Below are 22,167 nucleotides of genomic sequence, written 5' to 3'. Positions count from 1 at the left end.
CCCAGGGGTTTCCATCTATCACCTGCTCAGTCTGTGTTCCTTCATCAAGCACCTTTTAAAAGATTATGTACACAATGTCAAAAGCTCATCAATCATCTCTGTGTGTCTGTCAATAGTTCCAACTTTTTGCACCCAGCCGACCATACTAGCAAAAAATTATTTTGGTGCAATGAATTATTTATTCTAAATGTTATATGAAAATGTGAACTGTATTAAAGTGGACACCTAATATTTGACTGTCTCTGTGAGGCTGTCAAACACATATCAAAAGACTAAGTACCAATGTAGAAGTGTTCAAATCTATTTCTGCTAAAAGAATAGTTTTCCTGTAAAGTAAATGTACTTATTCTGCTTGCCGTCCCCTCCTCCCAATACTTTGTTATATTGTTAACAGCAAAAAGCTGCTTCAAATATGTATTAAACACTTCCTGTGCCTTATCATAGTTTAATGTTCCAATATATCCAGCCTGCCATTCTCCTCAAGCACCTTTTGTAGTAACGATTCTACGCACACTTAATCAGTGTCACTTGCTGTAGTCTTCGCAGCCTTGCCATTACCCCAAAGATGTGTGAGTCGCCTGGCATTGTGCTAGTAGCCAGTGACACAACTAGCAGAGCTACTGCCATATGCCATAGGTTCAATCTTCACCTTGAGTGTCGCCTGTGTGAAGTTTGTACGTTCTCCCAGTGACCGCATGAGTTCCTCCAGGTTCTCCAATTCCCTCCCGATCCCAAAAATATGCAGGTTGGTTGGTTAATTGTCCACTTCAAGTTACCCCTTGTATGTGGGTGAGTGGTATAAACTGGGGAAGGTTGATGAGAAAGTGGGTGAATTAAAAAAATGAGATTAAGGTGGGAAGAGCGTACATTGATGATCTTTTTAGTTTATTTTAGTTTAGTTTAGAGATACAGCGCAGAAACAGGCCCTTTGGCCCACTGAGTCCACACCGACCAGCGATCCCCACACATTAACACCACCCTGCACACACAAGGGACAATTTTACATTTATACATTTATACCAAGTCATTTAAACTATAAATCTGTATGTCTTTGGAGTGTAGGAGGAAACCAAAGGTCTCGGAGAAAACCCACACAGGTCAGGGGGAGATCGTACAAACTCTGTATGGGCAAGCCCCCTTCGTCATGATCGAACCCGGGCTTCTGGCACTGTAAGACAGTAGCTCTACTGCAGTCTGAAGAAGGGCCTCAACCTGAAACATCACCCCTCCCCTTCTCTCCTGATATGCTCCCTGACCCGCTGAGTTACTCCAGCATTTTGTGTCTGGATCTACTGCTACGCCACCGTGCTGCCACCTGCAAGGACTCAGAGGGCTAAAGGGCTGGTTTCTGTGCTATCTGCCTCTGTGACTCAATGGTAAAGAAAAGGCAGGCTGACAGTGATGATTACCTTTGTACAGCCATTTCCACATATGCTACAAATGCTATGACCAAAAACACTGTGTCCTTAAGAATAAGGGATTGGCTTATGTGAACATACTCATCTGGATAGATTTGATGGTCTTAGCAAATTTTGGACAGCTCAAATTAGGTAAATTAGAATTCTTCTTCTTGGGTGCGGGATCGTTTGGCTCATCATGTGTAGGAAGGAACTGCAGATGTCCGTTTATACAGAAGATAGACAGAAAATGCAGGAGTAACTCAGCGGGTCAGACAGCATCGCTGTAGAAAGAGAATAGTGGCCTTTCGGGTCAGAACCCTTCTTCAGACTCATCATGATTATTTTAAGGAATTAATTCCTCCATCCATATTCTTTCCCCTCATCCACTTCGCGTAGGGAAGTTATGTCTACTTCTACCCTCTCTCAGGGTACATTCCAGATCATAGCTACCCATTGTGTAATGATGCCCACGTCTCCCCTCTGCTTCCTTTGCCGATTACCTCAAATCAATGTCCTCTGAGTGCTGTGTAGGAAAGAACTGCAGATGCTGGTTTTAACCGAAGATATACACAAAATGCTGGAGTAACTCAACGGGACAGGCAGCATCTCTGGAGAGAAGGAATGGGTGTGTATCTGCCCATTCCTTCTCTCCAGAGATGCTGCCTGTCCCGTTGAGTTACTCCAGCATTTTGTGTCTAACCTCAGAGTACTGCCTTCTTGCCAATGGAAACAGTTTCCATTCAAAACACCTCATGGTAAGTCCATAGAACAATCAAAATGTTTTAGATGTAATAAATCATGGCCTTTGGACTGAGTTGAATCTTGAATGAATTTTGCCCTCTCGGGGTTGAGTTGGAGTCATATTTAAGGCAGCAGTTCAGAGTGACAGTGTTGTTGGAAGCTCCACGTTCTCCTGGCATTCAGGGAAAGTCCATGAGTCGAACACAAGTGTGCCAGTTTTTTTTATCAGCCACTGATAAGGTGCCCTTATATAGAGTGAGCGCCCGTGGGCTGACACACAGAGCTTCAGAGGAGCAGATCTGAGACAGGTGAGAGGAGCCCTGAGGCTCACATTGCTCCAACCCAGGCAGCCTGCCTGCTTATCCTTCCAGTGACTATGTCTGTGGACTGCTGAGTGTTGAGGCTACTAGTCAAGGCAAAGCTGTGGGATTAGGAGTACGGTTTTCTATTTTCAGTAATGTTACAGGCTATAATTGCAGCTTGGCAGGCTGCATGCAGCGAGGATGTTTTCCCAGTCTCAAATCTTTAGGATTGGGGGTAGAGTTTCAGAATAAGGGCTCGGCCATTTAGGACTGAGATAAGAACGGATTTTGTCACTTAGAGGTTGGTAAGTCTTTGGGAATTCTTTACAGTGGAGCGCGATGGAAGCTCAGTCACTGAGTTCATTCAAAATAGTGATGGATAGATTTCTGGATGTTAAAGGATTCAACGATATGAGGATAGTAAAAAGATGCCGAGAAGGTCAGCCTTAATCTTAATGGCAGGGCATGCTCGACGGGCTGGGCGGTCTGCTCCTGCTCTGTTTTCTTGTGTTCGTTTTAATGGAGTTTGGGAGACAATTATAAACAGCGAGTTTTCAATGAGAATTTAAACCCTGGACTAACTGATCTTTATTTTTACATAGGTTTGCTGCAAAGGAAGAACAGACATTGTATTGCGCCATGTTTGCCAAGGGAATCCTCCTGCTTGTGGCCGCTGTCTTGGTCTCAGGTATCAGCTTCAAATATTCCTCATCAACTGTTTTCTTGCACTTAGACTGCGATTGGGATTTTGTTACCATTTATGATCTTCAAGCATTCTTTCTCGAAGATCTTCATGCTACTTATACGGATCTGAATTAAGTTCAGATCAGACTTTTGAAGCCCCATGCTTTGTCCTTTCTTCCACACTTTGGTTTGGTGGGTGAAGCTTGCTTCTTCTCCATTGTGGTTTTGTGTTACGCCTAGGTTCCATATATTCAAAGCAAGGGATTTTACCCTTGAATCACGCGCAGTATTTCCAGTAAACAACACTGGTGGTCACCAGTCTGAAGAAGGGTCTCGACCCGAAACGTCACCCATTCCTTCTCTCCCGAGATGCTGCCTGACCTGCTGAGTTACTCCAGCATTTTGTGAATAAATCGATTTGTATCAGCATCTGCAGTTATTTTCTTATACTGGTGGTCACCAGGATCTGGTGAAGTGTTGTAGCTCATCTGCTGTGTAATGTTAGTTTAGTTTAGTTTAGTGATACAGCACGGGAACAGGGCCTTTGGCCCACAGAGTCCGCGCAGACCAGCGATCCCCACACACTAACACTATCCTACACAAAGTAGGGACAATTTACAATTGTACCAAGCCAGTTAACCTACATCTTTGGCATGTGGGAGAAAACCGGAGCTCCCGGAGAAAGCCCACGCTGGTCATGGGGAGAACATACAAAAAACTCCGTGCAGACAGCACCCGTTATCAGGATCGAGCCTGGGCCTCTGGCGTTGTAAGGCAACAGCTCTACTGCTGCGCCACCATGCTGCACATATGAGGAGTGGATGCAGGGAAGGTTTCTCTCGTGCTCCCGTTCACATTATCTCATTCTTTCTTTCTCATAGACTGTCGGGCTGAGTACAATGGAGATCAGCTTCGTGAAACCTTCAAGAATTACATCAACCAATTGACCGAGGAAGCCAGGGATGGTGTAGAACTGATCCAAAGCTCAGAAGTCAGCCAGCAACTTAAGTGAGTATTGGGGATTTGTGAGGGGCAATTGGAAAAGGTCAACCGCTTTACCCCAGAAAGAATTAAAGAGCCAGGAAAAAATTGTAAACAGTAACTTTGTAACATTTTGAGAAGTTCTTTCGATTTTCCAGATTATGAACCTCACCAACATTATTGTTTATCCCTAATTGTTGACAGGCGAATTTAAGAAGTCAGTGAGATCTCAACTATAGACCAAGTACGGGTGTTTATTTCCCTTGGTGATGCAGCTAGGTCTTTATGACAATCCACTCACCAGTAACAACACTTATATTTTTAATCCCACATTTATTTAACCACTAAAATTTAAATGCTTTCCAGTGCAAAATGAATTCAGAAGCTCAGATCATATCGACCAGTCTTCATGGATTTGTTGGACCAGCAGCCTAACAACTGTGCCATATTATTAAGCAATGTTAATGAAGGGGTTTGTTAATGAACAAGAATGAGATTAAAGAATAAAAGAAGGGGGGTATCTCATTGGGGATGGTAGAACAGATAAGAAGGGTCTTGACCCAAAACGTTACCCATTCCTTCTATCCAGAGGTGCTGCCTGTCCCGCTGAGTTACTCCAGCATTTTGTGTCTATCTCAGGTAAACAAAACCTGCTTCTACAAAATAACTGATCAATCTCTATCTCTGTGGGTGGAAAGTGTAGGTTCAAAGAGGGGAACGGAAGGAATAGGTTCAGCTGGAAATATTAATGCAGATACAGTTATAGGAATGGCTTTTGTGGATGTAGGCACTGGCGCAAGTTAATTCATTTACTTTGAATTGCTTGTTTAGTTTCGAAACCCTAAGAGTATTTAACCTTTGCAGTGTTAATCATCCCCTCAGCAATTTCTCCAAAACCTTATTACCTTACTACTTGTAGAGTTTTACCAATCAATGTGATTGCCTTTCCACAATCAGATAACGTAAAGCACAGAAGACCATTCAACTCATTGTGCTTCAGTCCACTCTTTATTTTCCTCTCAAATTGCAACAATTAGGAAAGGACAGAATAAATGAAAGACCTTGGGAGAATCCTAACCTCTCTTCCCAATAAGCATGCTGAGTTAACCTGAAAAGATTTCCTGATCCAAATGTCCTTTCGTTCCCTGAGCTCTGCTTCCTTCTGTGAAACATTTGTTTCAGTCACACACTTATGATGTGGTCTGTCTTAACGTATCGCAAATTCAACAAATAATTGTCTCTCTTTTCCAGTCATCTTATCCAGGGCAATCTGAAGAGTGCCAATGACTATGCTGAGGATCTCCGACAGAGGTTGACTCCCTTCACAGATGGTCTCCATGAGAAGATGACAGTAGATATTGAGAGCCTTCAACAGCAGATAAGAGAGCAGCTGGAAGACCTGAAGGAGAAACTTTCTCCCTTTGCTGATGGAGTCCAACAGAAGATTAGCAATCACATTGAAGAATTTAATCAGAGGTTGACATCTTACACTGAAGAACTTAGCCAAAAGATGAAGAAGAACGCGGAGGAACTTCAGCAGAGGTTGACTCCCTTCACTGAAGAGCTTCAGGCCAACCTGGAAGTGAGTGCAGAGAACCTGAGGGAAGTCCTGACTCCCTACACTGAACAGCTCCAGATGAAGATCGATGAAAATATGGACATCCTGAGGCAGAATGTGGCTGCCAAAGCTGAAGAATTTCGCTCCAGGTTTGATGAGAATGTCCAGGAGCTGCGCAATAGCTTGGCTCCCTACACCGAAGATGTCCAGCTGAAGATGAACCAACAGATTGCAGAAATGACCCAGAGGGTGGTGCCTTATGCTGAGGTGCTCCAGACAAAGGTCAACGAGCACGTGGAAGATCTGAACCAAAGGCTGAACCCTTACATCGCCGAACTGAAAGTAAAACTTAACGAGAACGTGGGAAACATGGACCAGAACCTGGCCCCATACATCAAAAATCTCAACACCAACATCAACCAGAGAATCGAGGAGTTCCATCAGAATGTGGCCCCCTACACTGAGCAGCTGAACAAGATCATCAGTCAGAATGTGAGGGAGATGCAAGAGAGACTTGCCCTGAATGGAGGCAACTTTCAGCAGGATCTTCAGACCAAGCTCACAACTGTATGGGACGACTTCTGGCAGAACTTGCAGAACTAATTAAGAAGTAGAAAGTCACTCAGTTGATCTATGTGTCAGGACAATGTGTCCTCTTGGAGCACAGAAAACAAGATGCATAAATATAACTATGCTGTTGTTGAAGGCTGAGCTGTAACCTATTTATTCTTTTGCGGAGAGGAATATATTAATATCATTGATTACAATTCTAGTGTGTGAACTGTAAAATACGTGCAATAAAACTTTGAATCATCTTTCGGCTAATAATGTTCCATGATTTATTTCATATTCAGATTAGCTTATTGTAATACACAATGGGGTGCGATGAAAGTTCTTGTTTACATGAAGCCCACAAAGTAAACAGTACACCTACAGTAAAGATTCATACAGCATTAGATACCACCAGTGCAAAACATTAGAAAGGTGAAAGATTGTAGTGCAAAACCACTCCAAAGACATACAGGTTTGTAGGTTAATTGGCTGGGCAAATATAAAAATTGTCCCTAATGGGTGTAGCATAGTGTTAATGTGCGGGGATCACTGCGCGGCACAGACCCGGTGGGCCGAAGGGCCTGTTTCTGCGCTGTATCTTGAAATCTAAATCTAAAATCAGAATAGCACACAACAATATTAAAATATAATAAAGGAAAGGGGTGGGAAGAGGAGACTTTTTTTCAGGAGACGCAAAGCACAGGGAGCTGGACTGGATGGAGGGAAGTTATGTGCCTGCGATGGACCAGGCTGTGATTGGCTAGGCTGTAACTACACTGTGTTCACCACTCTCTGCAGTGTGAGCTTATTCCATATTGTGGTGTTGAAGACTGAGCTGTAGTCAATGAGTATCATTCTGACATAGGTGTTCTTATTGTGTAGGAAGGAACTGCAGATGCTGGTTTACACCAAAGATAGACAAAAAAAGCTGGAGTAACTCAATGGGTCAGGCAGCGTCTCTGGAGAAAAGGAATAGGTGACGTTTTGGGTTGCGACCCTTCTTCAGACTATCTTAGGAAAAGAGCAGGGAATAAAGGTTGCTGAGATCAGTGAGATTAGATAATAATAATAATAATAATAATAATAATAATAATAATAATAATAATAATGCATTACATTTATATAGCGCTTTTCAAACACTCAAAGACGCTTTACAGGGATTACTAGAACATGGAGAAGTGAATAAATAGATAAATATGTAAACGAACAGAAAAAGGAGACAGAAGGTGAGGTGACGGTCAGTGGTTGAAGGCAGTGCTGAACAGGTGAGACTTCAGTGATGTTTTGAATGTGGTGATAATACTTGTGTTCCCTTCCTAATGGGCAGCAGGCATCAGTGGCCCGAAGCACACTACAAATCCTCTTTACACTGCATGTTTATTAAATACAAATAATAAATGAAAGATGAATTAGCTCTGAAATATTTTAAATGCTGGAATCATTCAGCAGTTCAGCTAACAACTATAGAAAGGGGAACAAAGACCCTTTGTCAGAACTGGGAAAAAGAGAAGACAAGTTCGCTTTGATCTAGATTAGTGCAAACAATTTGAGGTAAAGACCTTACAGGTGGCATCCTTGCAGCAGAAATGCCGAGTAGAGAGTTATTAGACCTTTACGGGCAGTGCAGAGTGTCGGTCACAGAGGACTATGTGGTGCTGTGGCCACTTGTAGTAAGGCGTGTGTGGCTGCAATGGAAAGCTAAGCCTCTGACTGGATATATTCAAGAGAGAGTTAGATACTGTTTAGCTCCTAGGGCTAACGGAATCAAGGGATATAGGAAGAAAGCAGGAACGGAGTATTGATTCTGATGATCAGCCGCGATCATATTGAATGGCAGTGCTGGCTCGAAGAGCCGAATGGCCTATTCCTGCACCTATTTTCTATGTCTATGTTTATGTCTATGTCTATGACATCCCTTGCAAGGGAAGAGCAATTCCCTGCTCTGACTATGGGGGTGACTAACACGGGTCACACAGTAGGTTGGAAAGGAATGGCTGTAATGTAGACGTGGGTACCAGCGTGTACTGAAAGGAGCAGTGTTACCAACACCCACCCCATGATGGCACCCTGCAGCCTGACAACCAACTGTGCACCATGATGCTGGTCTCCAACAAGTTTCATTGTCATATGCGTAATGTCCAGCTAAACCCAGGGGTTTCCATCTATCACCTGCTCAATCTGTGTTCCTTCATCAAGCACCTTTTAAAAGATTATGTACACAATGTCAAAAGCTCATCAATCATCTCTGTGTGTCTGTCAATAGTTCCAACTTTTTGCACCCAGCCGACCATACTAGCAAAAAATTATTTTGGTGCAATGAATTATTTATTCTAAATGTTATATGAAAATGTGAACTGTATTAAAGTGGACACCTAATATTTGACTGTCTCGGTGAGGCTGTCAAATACATATCAAAAGAATAAGTACCAATGTAGAAGTGTTCAAATCTATTTCTGCTAAAAGAATATTTTTCCTGTAAAGTAAATGTACTTATTCTGCTTGCCGTCCCCTCCTCCCAATACTTTGTTATATTGTTAACAGCGAAAAGCTGCTTCAAATATGTATTAAACACTTCCTGTGCCTTATCATAGTTTAATGTTCCAATATATCCAGCCTGCCATTCTCCTCAAGCACCTTTTGTAGTAACGATTCTACGCACACTTAATCAGTGTCACTTGCTGTAGTCTTCGCAGCCTTGCCATTACCCCAAAGATGTGTGAGCCGCCTGGCATTGTGCTAGTAGCCAGTGACACAACTAGCAGAGCTACCACCATATGCCATAGGTTCAATCTTCACCTTGAGTGTCGCCTGTGTGAAGTTTGTACGTTCTCCCAGTGACCGCATGAGTTCCTCCAGGTTCTCCAATTCCCTCCCTATCCCAAAAACATGCAGTTTGGTTGGTTAATTGTCCACTTCAAGTTACCCCTTGTATGTGGGTGAGTGGTATAAACTGGGGAAGGTTGATGAGAAAGTCGGTGAATTAAAAAAATGAGATTAAGGTGGGATTAGCGTACATTGATGATCTTTTTAGTTTAGTTTAGTTTAGTTTAGAGATACAGCGCAGAAACAGGCCGTTTGGCCCACTGAGTCCACACCGACCAGTGATCCCCGCACATTATCCCCGCACATATGACCGGAAGTGACGTGAGAGGACGCTGGCGTTGTTTGTTCGCCGCTTCTCACCACTTCTATTTTTGTATTAATTTTGCCGTTTTTCCCTCTGTTTAAACAAATCCTTCTGCTTAACCTGGTATAATCTGCCCAGCTCTTCCACCGCTGCCTCCGCACCCTTGGACTCCGCACCCTTGGACCTCTCACTCCTGTCTGTGCTCCTGTCTCTGCTGGCTTGGACTGCTCCCCTGTGGGTTACCTGACAGCTAGCGCTGACGTCATCAAATCGCTAACGCTAACAGCTGCCTGGCTGCCTGCTTGCTTGCCTGCTTGCCTGGCTACCTCCTCTGCCTGCACGTCCTCAGCTCCGTATTAACCCTCAGGCTGCTCAGCTTCCTCGATCCTCATAGGCCTTGCTCTGGATCAGCCTGTTGTGCCTGCTGTGACCTTTTGATCTCTCTGGGCTCTATGCTCCTTCGCTCCTGCCTGGCATGGCACTGCCTGGCATGGCACTGAAGTACTTGGCTGCGAGGCTGCTCCAGCTCAACAACCACTCCACTCCGCCATGCATCTCTGCCATCATCAACCACGGACTTCTACGACGACCCAGATACATCCACAGAGGCTCCGGTCACAAGTTTGTCTACTCCCAGACCGGTCACTCCATCCCTGCACTCTGGTCAGCTGATCGGACTTCCACTCGTCCATTACATCATCACAATAACGCACACGAGCGTGCCCCCTGTCTACAAGCCCTGGCTAAATCACCCGTGTCCATCCACACCACACAAAGCAACATGAAGCTCACTCTGCTCAACATCCGGTCCCTCAACAATAAAAGCCTCATTCTGAATGACTTCATCCTAGAAAATAAACTGGACTTCCTCTGTCTGACAGAAACCTGGCAACAACCTCTGGATTACCTCCCACTCAACCTCACTACACCCAACGGATACTCCTACATCAATAAACCACGCTCGGAAGGCCGAGGTGGTGGGATTGCCGTAATTCACCGACAGGACTTCAAGATCAACCTCATCTCCATCTCATCTGCTCCTTCATTTGAACACCTGGCTTTCAAACTCTCTGGCCACACAAAATTAGTCATGGCAGTTGTCTACCGCCCTCCCAAACCACACCCATCATTCCTTTCTGACTTCTCTGACTTTCTGACCCAGTTCTGTTCTCCCCCTCAATCCTCCTCCTCGGTGATTTCAACATCCACATGGACTCCACTGACTCCACGATAACCGCTGACTTCACTGAAATACTCAACTGCTTTAACCTCACTCAACACGTCAACTTTCCCACCCATAACCGTGGACACATTCTGGACCTTGTCTGCTCCACTGGACTAAATCTACATCACCTCTCTGGCTCCGACCCCACCCTCTCTGATCACTTAGCCATCACCATGTCTGTCAACATTCCCACCCCAGCTCCAAAGCAAAAACGCAAAATCAACTTCCGCAAGCTGAACTCTGTTTCACCTACCTCGCTCTCATCCTCCCTCTCTGAAATAATGTCCGCCTCTCCCTTCGTTGACCTACACAGCCCCTCTGACCTCACTGACTACTACAACCGCACTCTCTCCTCCTGCCTCGACCAGCTTGCACCTATAAAAACCAAAACAGTTTCCTTCACCCACTCTGCTCCCTGGTTTACCCCTGAACTCCGCGTGATGAAAACTCATGCCCGCCAACTTGAAAGACTCCGCAACAAAACAGGTCTCACAATTCACTCCCAAGCCTACAAAGACCACATACAGCACTATAAAGATGCCCTCTCCCGTGCCCACTCCACCTACTACTCTCAAATAATTCACTCTGGCTCCGGAAACCCAAAAACACTCTTCTCTACAATAAACAAACTCCTCAGCCCCCTGGACACCATCTCCCAATCATTCACAGTTGACAAATGCACCACTTTCCTTTCATTCTTCCAAAGCAAAATAGACAACATCTACAGCACCTTAACCACCAACGCACCTGCTCCCCCTCAAACCACCTGCCCCCCCTTATCCTGTCAGCCCCTGCCTCAGTTCTCCCCAATCTCCACCACCGACCTCTCTGACCTCTTCACAGGAATAAAAACTGCCACCTGCTCTCTGGACCCCATCCCCTCCAGCTTTGTCAAGGCCTGCCTTCCTGCTCTCTCTCCACTTATCACTGCAACAATAAACTCCTCCCTGTCCACTGGCATCGTCCCGCCATCCCTCAAAATCGCTGCTGTCACCCCCATTCTGAAAAAACCTGGTCTAAACCCTGACACCCCAAACAACTTCAGACCAATCTCCAACCTACCCTTTCTGTCCAAAGTTTTGGAACGTGCTGTAGCTTCCCAACTCAAATACCACCTCTCTACCAATAACCTGTATGAAACTTTCCAATCCGGATTCCGCTCAAACCACTGTACTGAAACTGCGCTCCTCAAAATCACAAACGACATTCTCCTCTCCTCCGACGCTGGCAACCTCAACATCCTCATCCTACTTGACCTCAGCGCCGCCTTTGACACCATAAATCACTCCATTCTCCTCACCCGACTTGAAACCTCCCTTAACATCACCGGAAAAGCCCTATCCTGGTTCAAATCTTACCTCTCTGACAGACACCAGTTCATCTCCATTAACAACTGTAAATCCCCCACCGCTCCCCTCCCCCAAGGTGCCCCCCAAGGCTCAGTCCTTGGCCCCCTCCTCTTCATCCTCTACCTGTTCCCCCTTGGTCAATTAATCCGCCGTCATGGTCTCAACTTCCACTGCTTCGCCGATGATATCCAGCTCATCATCTCCACCAAGTCAATCTCCCCCACCACAAACTCTACACTGACAAACTGCATCACTGAAATAAAATCTTGGCTTCAATCAAACTTCCTCAAACTCAATTGCAACAAATCTGAAATCATCATCATTGGTCCAAAAACGCTCACCAAATCCACCCAAAACTTCATCCTCAACATTGATGGTCTCCCAGTATCCACCTCACCTCACATCCGGAATCTTGGAATCATCCTTGATCAAACGCTCTCCTTCGACAAACACATCAAACACATCACAAAGACAGCCTTCTTCCACCTCAAAAACATTGCCCGTCTCCGTCCATCCCTCTCCTCCACAGCTGCAGAAACCCTCATCCACGCCTTCATCACCTCCCGTCTGGACTACTGCAACAGCCTCCTCTATGGCGCACCCTCAAAAATCATCAATAAACTTCAATACATTCAAAACTCCGCTGCCCGTCTACTCACACACACCTCGATCCGTGACCATATCACCCCCGTACTTTATAAACTCCACTGGCTCCCCATCCCCCAGAGAATCCAGTACAAAATCCTCCTCATAACCTACAAAGCCCTCCATAACCTGGCCCCATCCTACCTGACCGACCTCCTCCACAGGCACACTCCCACCTGCACCCTCCGCTCTGCCGCTGCCAATCTCCTATCCCCCCACATCCGGACCAAACTCAGATCCTGGGGGGACAGGGCTTTCTCCATCGCTGCTCCCACCCTATGGAACTCACTACCCCAAACCGTTAGAGACTCCTCCACACTCACCACATTCAAAACATCGCTGAAGTCTCACCTGTTCAGTACTGCCTTCAACCACTGAAGGTCACCTCACCTTTTGTCTCCTTTCTCTGTTCATTTATTTATTTACTTATTTATCTATTTATTCATTTCCCTATGTTCTCAAAATCTCTGTAAAGCGTCTTTGAGTATAAGAAAAGCGCTATATAAATAAAATGCATTATTATTATTATTATTATTAACACCACCCTGCACACACAAGGGACAATTTTATATTTATACATTTATACCAAGTCATTTAAACTATAAATCTGTATGTCTTTGGAGTGTAGGAGGAAACCAAAGGTCTCGGAGAAAACCCACACAGGTCAGGGGGAGATCGTACAAACTCTGTATGGGCAAGCCCCCTTCGACATGATCGAACCCGGGCTTCTGGCACTGTAAGACAGTAGCTCTACTGCAGTCTGAAGAAGGGCCTCAACCAGAAACGTCACCCCTCCCCTTCTCTCCTGATATGCTCCCTGACCAGTTGAGTTACTCCAGCATTTTGTGTCTAGATCTACTGCTATGCCACCGTGCTGCCATCTGCAAGGACTCAGAGGGCTAAAGGGCTGGTTTCTGTGCTATCTGCCTCTGTGACTCAATGGTAAAGAAAAGGCAGGCTGACAGTGATGATTACCCTTGTACAGCCATTTCCACATATGCTACAAATGCTATGACCAAAAACACTGTGTCCTTAAGAATAAGGGATTGGCTTATGTGAACATACTCATCTGGATAGATTTGATGGTCTTAGCAAATTTTGGACAGCTCAAATGAGGTTGATTAGAATCCTTCCTCGGGTGCGGGATTGTTTGGCTCATCATGTGTAGGAAGGAACTGCAGATGTCCGTTTATACAGAAGATAGGCAGAAAATGCAGGAGTAACTCAGCGGGTCAGACAGCATCTCTGTAGAAAGGGAATAGTGGCCTTTCGGGTCAGAACCCTTCTTCAGACTCATCATGTTTATTTTAAGGAATTAATTCCTCCATCCATATTCTTTCCCCAGGACAATTTATTTCCCCTCATCCACTTTGCGTAGGGAAGTTATGTCTACTTCTACCCTCTCTCAGGGTACATTCCAGATCATAGCTACCCATTGTGTAATGATGCCCACGTCTCCCCTCTGCTTACTTTGCCGATTACCTCAAATCAATGTCCTCTGAGTGCTGTGTAGGAAAGAACTGCAGATGCTGGTTTTAACCGAAGATATACACAAAATGCTGGAGTAACTCAACGGGACAGGCAGCATCTCTGGAGAGAAGGAATGGGTGTGTATCTGCCCATTCCTTCTCTCCAGAGATGCTGCCTGTCCCGTTGAGTTACTCCAGCATTTTGTGTCTAACCTCAGAGTACTGCCTTCTTGCCAATGGAAACAGTTTCCATTCAAAACACCTCATGGTAAGTCCATAGAACAATCAAAATGTTTTAGATGTAATAAATCATGGCCTTTGGACTGAGTTGAATCTTGAATGAATTTTGCCCTCTCGGGGTTGAGTTGGAGTGATATTTAAGGCAGCAGTTCAGAGTGACAGTGTTGTTGGAAGCTCCACGTTCTCCTGGCATTCAGGGAAAGTCCATGAGTCGAACACAAGTGTGCCAGTTTTTTTTATCAGCCACTGATAAGGTGCCCTTATATAGAGTGAGCGCCCGTGGGCTGACACACAGAGCTTCAGAGGAGCAGATCTGAGACAGGTGAGAGGAGCCCTGAGGCTCACATTGCTCCAACCCAGGCAGCCTGCCTGCTTATCCTTCCAGTGACTATGTCTGTGGACTGCTGAGTGTTGAGGCTACTAGTCAAGGCAAAGCTGTGGGATTAGGAGTACGGTTTTCTATTTTCAGTAATGTTACAGGCTATAATTGCAGCTTGGCAGGCTGCATGCAGCGAGGATGTTTTCCCAGTCTCAAATCTTTAGGATTGGGGGTAGAGTTTCAGAATAAGGGCTCGGCCATTTAGGACTGAGATAAGAACGGATTTTGTCACTTAGAGGTTGGTAAGTCTTTGGGAATTCTTTACAGTGGAGCGCGATGGAAGCTCAGTCACTGAGTTCATTCAAAATAGTGATGGATAGATTTCTGGATGTTAAAGGATTCAACGATATGAGGATAGTAAAAAGATGCCGAGAAGGTCAGCCTTAATCTTAATGGCAGGGCATGCTCGACGGGCTGGGCGGTCTGCTCCTGCTCTGTTTTCTTGTGTTCGTTTTAATGGAGTTTGGGAGACAATTATAAACAGCGAGTTTTCAATGAGAATTTAAACCCTGGACTAACTGATCTTTATTTTTACATAGGTTTGCTGCAAAGGAAGAACAGACATTGTATTGCGCCATGTTTGCCAAGGGAATCCTCCTGCTTGTGGCCGCTGTCTTGGTCTCAGGTATCAGCTTCAAATATTCCTCATCAACTGTTTTCTTGCACTTAGACTGCGATTGGGATTTTGTTACCATTTATGATCTTCAAGCATTCTTTCTCGAAGATCTTCATGCTACTTATACGGATCTGAATTAAGTTCAGATCAGACTTTTGAAGCCCCATGCATTGTCCTTTCTTCCACACTTTGGTTTGGTGGGTGAAGCTTGCTTCTTCTCCATTGTGGTTTTGTGTTAAGCCTAGATTCCATATATTCAAAGCAAGGGATTTTACCCTTGAATCACGCGCAGTATTTCCAGTAAAGAACACTGGTGGTCACCAGTCTGAAGAAGGGTCTCGACCCGAAACATCACCCATTCCTTCTCTCCCGAGATGCTGCCTGACCTGCTGAGTTACTCCAGCATTTTGTGAATAAATCGATTTGTATCAGCATCTGCAGTTATTTTCTTATACTGGTGGTCACCAGGATCTGGTGAAGTGTTGTAGCTCATCTGCTGTGTAATTTTAGTTTAGTTTAGTTTAGTGATACAGCACGGGAACAGGGCCTTCGGCCCACAGAGTCCGCGCAGACCAGTGATCCCCACACACTAACACTATCCTACACAAAGTAGGGACAATTTACAATTATACCAAGCCAGTTAACCTACATCTTTGGCATGTGGGAGAAAACCGGAGCTCCCGGAGAAAGCCCACGCAGGTCATGGGGAGAACATACAAACTCCGTGCAGACAGCACCCGTTATCAGGATCGAACCCGGGCCTCTGGCGTTGTAAGGCAACAGCTCTACTGCTGCGCCACCATGCTGCACATATGAGGAGTGGATGCAGGGAAGGTTTCTCTCGTGCTCCCGTTCACATTATCTCATTCTTTCTTTCTCATAGACTGTCGGGCTGAGTACAATGGAGATCAGCTTCGTGAAGCCTTCAAGAATTACATCAACCAATTGACCGAGGAAGCCAGGGATGGTGTAGAACTGATCCAAAGCTCAGAAGTCAGCCAGCAACTTAAGTGAGTATTGGGGATTTGTGAGGGGCAATTGGAAAAGTTCAATTTTACCCCAGAAAGAATTAAAGAGCCAGGAAAAAAATTGTAAACAGTAACTTTGTAACATTTTGAGAAGTTCTTTCGATTTTCTAGATTATGAACCTCACCAACATTATTGTTTATCCCTAATTGTTGACAGGCGAATTTAAGAAGTCAGTGATATCTCAACTATGGACCAAGTATGGGTGTTTATGGTGAAGCAGCTAGGTCTTTATGACAATTCACTCACCAGTAACAACACTTATTTTTTTAATCCCAAATTTATTTAACCACTAAAATTTAAATGCTTTCCAGTGCGAAATGAATTCAGAAGCTCAGATCATTCGACCAGTCTTCATGGATTTGTTGGACCAGCAGCCTAACAACTGTGCCATATTATTAAGCAATGTTAATGAAGGGGTTTGTTAATGAACAGGAATGAGATTAAAGAATAAAAGAAAGGGGGTATCTCATTGGGGATGGTAGAACAGATAAGAAGGGTCTTGACCCAAAACGTCACCCATTCCTTCTATCCAGAGACGCTGCCTGTCCCGCTGAGTTACTCCAGCATTTTGTGTCTATCTCAGGTAAACAAAACCTGCTTCTACAAAAGAACTGATCAATCTCTATCTCTGTGGGTGGAAAGTGTAGGTTCAAATAGGGGAACGGAAGGAATAGGTTCAGCTGGAAATATTAATACAAATACAGTTATCGGAATGGCTTTTGTGGATGTAGGCACTGGCGCAAGTTAATTCATTTACTTTGAATTCCTTGTTTAGTTTCGAAACCCTAAGAGTATTTAACCTTTGCAGTGTTAATCATCCCCTCAGCAATCTCTCCAAAACCTTATTACCTTACTACTTGTAGAGTTTTACCAATCAATGTGATTGCCTTTCCACAATCAGATAACGTAAAGCACAGAAGACCATTCAACTCATTGTGCTTCAGTCCACTCTTTATTTTCCTCTCAAATTGCAACAATTAGGAAAGGACAGAATAAATGAAAGACCTTGGGAGAATCCTAACCTCTCTTCCCAATAAGCATGCTGAGTTAACCTGAAAAGATTTCCTGATCCAAATGTCCTTTCGTTCCCTGAGCTCTGCTTCCTTCTGTGAAACATTTGTTTCAGTCACACACTTATGATGTGGTCTGTCTTAACGTATCGCAAATTCAACAAATAATTGTCTCTCTTTTCCAGTCATCTTATCCAGGGCAATCTGAAGAGTGCCAATGACTATGCTGAGGATCTCCGACAGAGGTTGACTCCCTTCACAGATGGTCTCCATGAGAAGATGACAGTAGATATTGAGAGCCTTCAACAGCAGATAAGAGAGCAGCTGGAAGACCTGAAGGAGAAACTTTCTCCCTTTGCTGATGGAGTCCAACAGAAGATTAGCAATCACATTGAAGAATTTAATCAGAGGTTGACATCTTACACTGAAGAACTTAGCCAAAAGATGAAGAAGAACGCGGAGGAACTTCAGCAGAGGTTGACTCCCTTCACTGAAGAGCTTCAGGCCAACCTGGAAGTGAGTGCAGAGAACCTGAGGGAGGTCCTGACTCCCTACACTGAACAGCTCCAGATGAAGATCGATGAAAATATGGACATCCTGAGGCAGAATGTGGCTGCCAAAGCTGAAGAATTTCGCTCCAGGTTTGATGAGAATGTCCAGGAGCTGCGCAATAGCTTGGCTCCCTACACCGAAGATGTCCAGCTGAAGATGAACCAACAGATTGCAGAAATGACCCAGAGGGTGGTGCCTTATGCTGAGGTGCTCCAGACAAAGGTCAACGAGCACGTGGAAGATCTGAACCAAAGGCTGAACCCTTACATCGCCGAACTGAAAGTAAAACTTAACGAGAACGTGGGAAACATGGACCAGAACCTGGCCCCATACATCAAAAATCTCAACACCAACATCAACCAGAGAATCGAGGAGTTCCATCAGAATGTGGCCCCCTACACTGAGCAGCTGAACAAGATCATCAGTCAGAATGTGAGGGAGATGCAAGAGAGACTTGCCCTGAATGGAGGCAACTTTCAGCAGGATCTTCAGACCAAGCTCACAACTGTATGGGACGACTTCTGGCAGAACTTGCAGAACTAATTAAGAAGTAGAAAGTCACTCAGTTGATCTATGTGTCAGGACAATGTGTCCTCTTGGAGCACAGAAAACAAGATGCATAAATATAACTATGCTGTTGTTGAAGGCTGAGCTGTAATCTATTTATTCTTTTGCGGAGAGGAATATATTAATATCATTGATTACAATTCTAGTGTGTGAACTGTAAAATACGTGCAATAAAACTTTGAATCATCTTTCGGCTAATAATGTTCCATGATTTATTTCATATTCAGATTAGCTTATTGTAATACACAATGGGGTGCGATGAAAGTTCTTGTTTACATGAAGCCCACAAAGTAAACAGTACACCTACAGTAAAGATTCATACAGCATTAGATACCACCAGTGCAAAACATTAGAAAGGTGAAAGATTGTAGTGCAAAACCACTCCAAAGACATACAGGTTTGTAGGTTAATTGGCTGGGCAAATATAAAAATTGTCCCTAATGGGTGTAGCATAGTGTTAATGTGCGGGGATCGCTGCGCGGCACAGACCCGGTGGGCCGAAGGGCCTGTTTCTGCGCTGTATCTTGAAATCTAAATCTAAAATCAGAATAGCACACAACAATATTAAAATATAATAAAGGAAAGGGGTGGGAAGAGGAGACTTTTTTTCAGGGGACGCAAAGCACAGGGAGCTGGACTGGATGGAGGGAAGTTATGTGCCTGCGATGGACCAGGCTGTGATTGGCTAGGCTGTAACTACACTGTGTTCACCACTCTCTGCAGTGTGAGCTTATTCCATATTGTGGTGTTGAAGACTGAGCTGTAGTCAATGAGTATCATTCTGACATAGGTGTTCTTATTGTGTAGGAAGGAACTGCAGATGCTGGTTTACACCAAAGATAGACAAAAAAAGCTGGAGTAACTCAATGGGTCAGGCAGCGTCTCTGGAGAAAAGGAATAGGTGACGTTTTGGGTTGCGACCCTTCTTCAGACTATCTTAGGAAAAGAGCAGGGAATAAAGGTTGCTGAGATCAGTGAGATTAGATAATAATAATAATAATAATAATAATAATAATAATAATAATGCATTACATTTATATAGCGCTTTTCAAACACTCAAAGACGCTTTACAGGGATTACTAGAACATAGAGATGTGAATAAATAGATAAATATGTAAACGAACAGAAAAAGGAGACAGAAGGTGAGGTGACGGTCAGTGGTTGAAGGCAGTGCTGAACAGGTGAGACTTCAGTGATGTTTTGAATGTGGTGATAATACTTGTGTTCCCTTCCTAATGGGCAGCAGGCATCAGTGGCCCGAAGCACACTGCAAATCCTCTTTACACTGCATGTTTATTAAATACAAATAATAAATGAAAGATGAATTAGCTCTGAAATACTTTAAATGCTGGAATCATTCAGCAGTTCAGCTAACAACTATAGAAAGGGGAACAAAGACCCTTTGTCAGAACTGGGAAAAAGAGAAGACAAGTTTGCTTTGATCTAGATTAGTGCAAACAATTTGAGGTAAAGACGTTACAGGTGGCATCCTTGCAGCAGAAATGCCGAGGAGAGAGTTATTAGACCTTTACGGGCAGTGCAGAGTGTCGGTCACAGAGGAGTATGTGGTGCTGTGACCACTTGTAGTAAGGCGTGTGTGGCTGCAATGGAAAGCTAAGCCTCTGACTGGATATATTCAAGAATGAATTAGATACTGTTTAGCTCTTAGGGCCAACGGAATCAAGGGATATAGGGAGAAAGCAGGAACGGAGTACTGATTATGATGATCAGCCACGATCATATTGAATGGCAGTGCTGGCTCGAAGAACCGAATGGCCTATTCCTGCACCTATTTTTTATGTCTATGTCTATGTCTATGACATCCCTTGCAAGTGAAGAGCAATTTCCTGCTCTGACTATGGGGGTGATTAACACAGGTCACACAGTAGGTTGGAAAGGAATGGCTGTAATGTAGACGTGGGTACCAGCGTGTACTGAAAGGAGCAGTGTTACCAACACTCACCCCATGATGGCACCCTGCAGCCTGACAACCAACTGTGCACCATGATGCTGGTCTCCAACAAGTTTCATTGTCATGTACGTAATGTCCAGCTAAACCCAGGGGTTTCCATCTATCAACTGCTCAATCTGTGTTCCTTCATCAAGCACCTTTTAAAAGATTATGTACACAATGTCAGAAGCTCATCAATCATCTCTGTGTGTCTGTCAATAGTTCCAACTTTTTGCACCCAGCCGACCATACTAGCAAAAAATTATTTTGGTGCAATGAATTATTTATTCTAAATGTTATATGAAAATGTGAATATCACCCTCTGTGGCAAATGCACAAAGATGGAGCCCTCTAATGGAACTCACTGTTGATTCCCACCTGGCTGAAGCATTGCCATAGAGAAGTACAACATGGAACAAGCCCTTCAGCCCACCAAGTCTTTGCCAGCCATCAGCTACCCATTTATACTAGTTCTACATTAATCACCATTTTTTCCTGTTCATCTTCTTATCCATTCAAGTTGTCCTTAATTCTAACTTGTTGTTTCCACCAACAGATAGTTTTGAATCCAATTTGCTTCTCTTCCCGTAATCTCAAATAGTGACTTCTGTACAGATTCTTTCTGAAAGGCATTGACCCACAGCCATTTCTCAGTCCATCTTATCCACCACTTCTTTTGAGCTGTTGGTCAAGTTTGTTAAACAATATCTTCCTTTCCTCAACCTATATAATTAGTAAGTTAAAAATTTGAAACATCAACTTTACCCTTATGACAGAAGTTCAACAAAATGATCGTTAATTGTCCAGGTCAATTCTATTTCAATTTTTATTTCGGTCATTCTCCAGTTCTCTGGCATACATCTTCCTGAAATACCGTTTTTTGAACTGGATGTGGAAATGGATTATGTGCAGGCAGATGTGTTGAGTTGAACTTGGCATCATGTTCAGCAAGGACATTGTGGCCCTAATGGCAAGTTCCTATGTTGGACTGTTCTACATTGTATGTTTAAGGTCTATCTTCCTCTTTCTCCCCCGATACATCTCCTTAAGTGCACAACATTTTTTCCAGCAAAGCTTAAATTATCTCACTCACATCCTGATGAATGGTCATTGACCTGAAACTGTAACTCTACTTCTCTCTTCCCGCACCCACTGCCTGACCTGCTGAGTATTTCCAGCGTTTTGTTTTCACTTGAAATTTCCACCATCTGCACCATTCTGATTTTCAGGGATTTCCTTCTGTCTTGGATCCACATGCACTCATTAAAGAATCTGCATGAGAAAGGTATGGTGCACAGATTTTCAAAATTCTATTCCCCTTTCTCCATATACACCCTGGCCAAAAAAAATGTGTACTTCATGAACTTTCCTCTGACCGTAATTTTTTGATTCCTGCCTATTTGCAAGCTCCCTCTTGTGTTTTCCACTCAGAGCCCCTGAGTAAAAATACTTCTTCCCCTAAATTCACCAATGCCACCATTCCTCTGGTCTTATTGACTGCAGCACTCTGACCTGAATCATAAGATCATAAGCGAGGGAAGCTCATCAGGGATTGGAAAGCAGAATCAATATAAAGACTCCAGAGTGACACTGAAGAAATGTTGTTTAAAAGGACTTTAAACCAAAGCCTCATCTGCCCACTCACCTGATCACCAAAAATACCATAACCTTATTCAAAGGGTAGGGTGGTACTCTCTAATTTCATGAAGTCACTATCTGCTGTGGATTGAACAGTATTGTCAAGTCACTTATATTAGTGCTGTTCATCGGGTGCTGTGTCTAAATTGTGG

General features: G+C 44.0%; 2 protein-coding genes across 2 annotated transcripts; both read left to right on the top strand.

Annotated features, from left to right (window-relative positions):
- The first annotated feature begins 3,082 nt into the window (after positions 1-3,082).
- LOC144608752 (uncharacterized) lies at positions 3,083-6,438 on the top strand. Its single transcript, XM_078426822.1, has 3 exons — positions 3,083-3,131; positions 4,009-4,135; positions 5,360-6,438. Exons 1-3 carry the CDS (start codon positions 3,083-3,085, stop codon positions 6,267-6,269), a joined length of 1,086 nt encoding a protein of 361 aa, XP_078282948.1. The 3' UTR covers positions 6,270-6,438.
- Positions 6,439-15,228: 8,790 nt separating this feature from the next.
- On the top strand, positions 15,229-18,533 carry LOC144608658 (uncharacterized). The gene is made up of 3 exons (XM_078426640.1): positions 15,229-15,277; positions 16,152-16,278; positions 17,493-18,533. Exons 1-3 carry the CDS (start codon positions 15,229-15,231, stop codon positions 18,400-18,402), a joined length of 1,086 nt encoding a protein of 361 aa, XP_078282766.1. The 3' UTR covers positions 18,403-18,533.
- Positions 18,534-22,167: the final 3,634 nt, after the last annotated feature.

The sequence above is a fragment of the Rhinoraja longicauda genome, chromosome 32 (genome assembly GCF_053455715.1).
Source record: "Rhinoraja longicauda isolate Sanriku21f chromosome 32, sRhiLon1.1, whole genome shotgun sequence".
Taxonomy (NCBI): Eukaryota; Metazoa; Chordata; class Chondrichthyes; order Rajiformes; family Arhynchobatidae; genus Rhinoraja; species Rhinoraja longicauda.
Note: the sequence above shows the minus strand (reverse complement) of the source record. Positions and strands in the feature narration are given on the sequence as shown.

Excerpts from the sequence above, each read along its gene's own strand:
- LOC144608752 (XM_078426822.1), top strand. The coding sequence starts at position 3,083 with ATGTTTGCCAAGGGAATCCTCCTGCTTGTGGCCGCTGTCTTGGTCTCA. Across the intron at positions 3,132-4,008 it reads GGCCGCTGTCTTGGTCTCAG|ACTGTCGGGCTGAGTACAAT; the intron begins GTATCAGCTTCA and ends TCTTTCTCATAG. Across the intron at positions 4,136-5,359 it reads GAAGTCAGCCAGCAACTTAA|TCATCTTATCCAGGGCAATC; the intron begins GTGAGTATTGGG and ends TCTCTTTTCCAG.
- LOC144608658 (XM_078426640.1), top strand. The coding sequence starts at position 15,229 with ATGTTTGCCAAGGGAATCCTCCTGCTTGTGGCCGCTGTCTTGGTCTCA. Across the intron at positions 15,278-16,151 it reads GGCCGCTGTCTTGGTCTCAG|ACTGTCGGGCTGAGTACAAT; the intron begins GTATCAGCTTCA and ends TCTTTCTCATAG. Across the intron at positions 16,279-17,492 it reads GAAGTCAGCCAGCAACTTAA|TCATCTTATCCAGGGCAATC; the intron begins GTGAGTATTGGG and ends TCTCTTTTCCAG.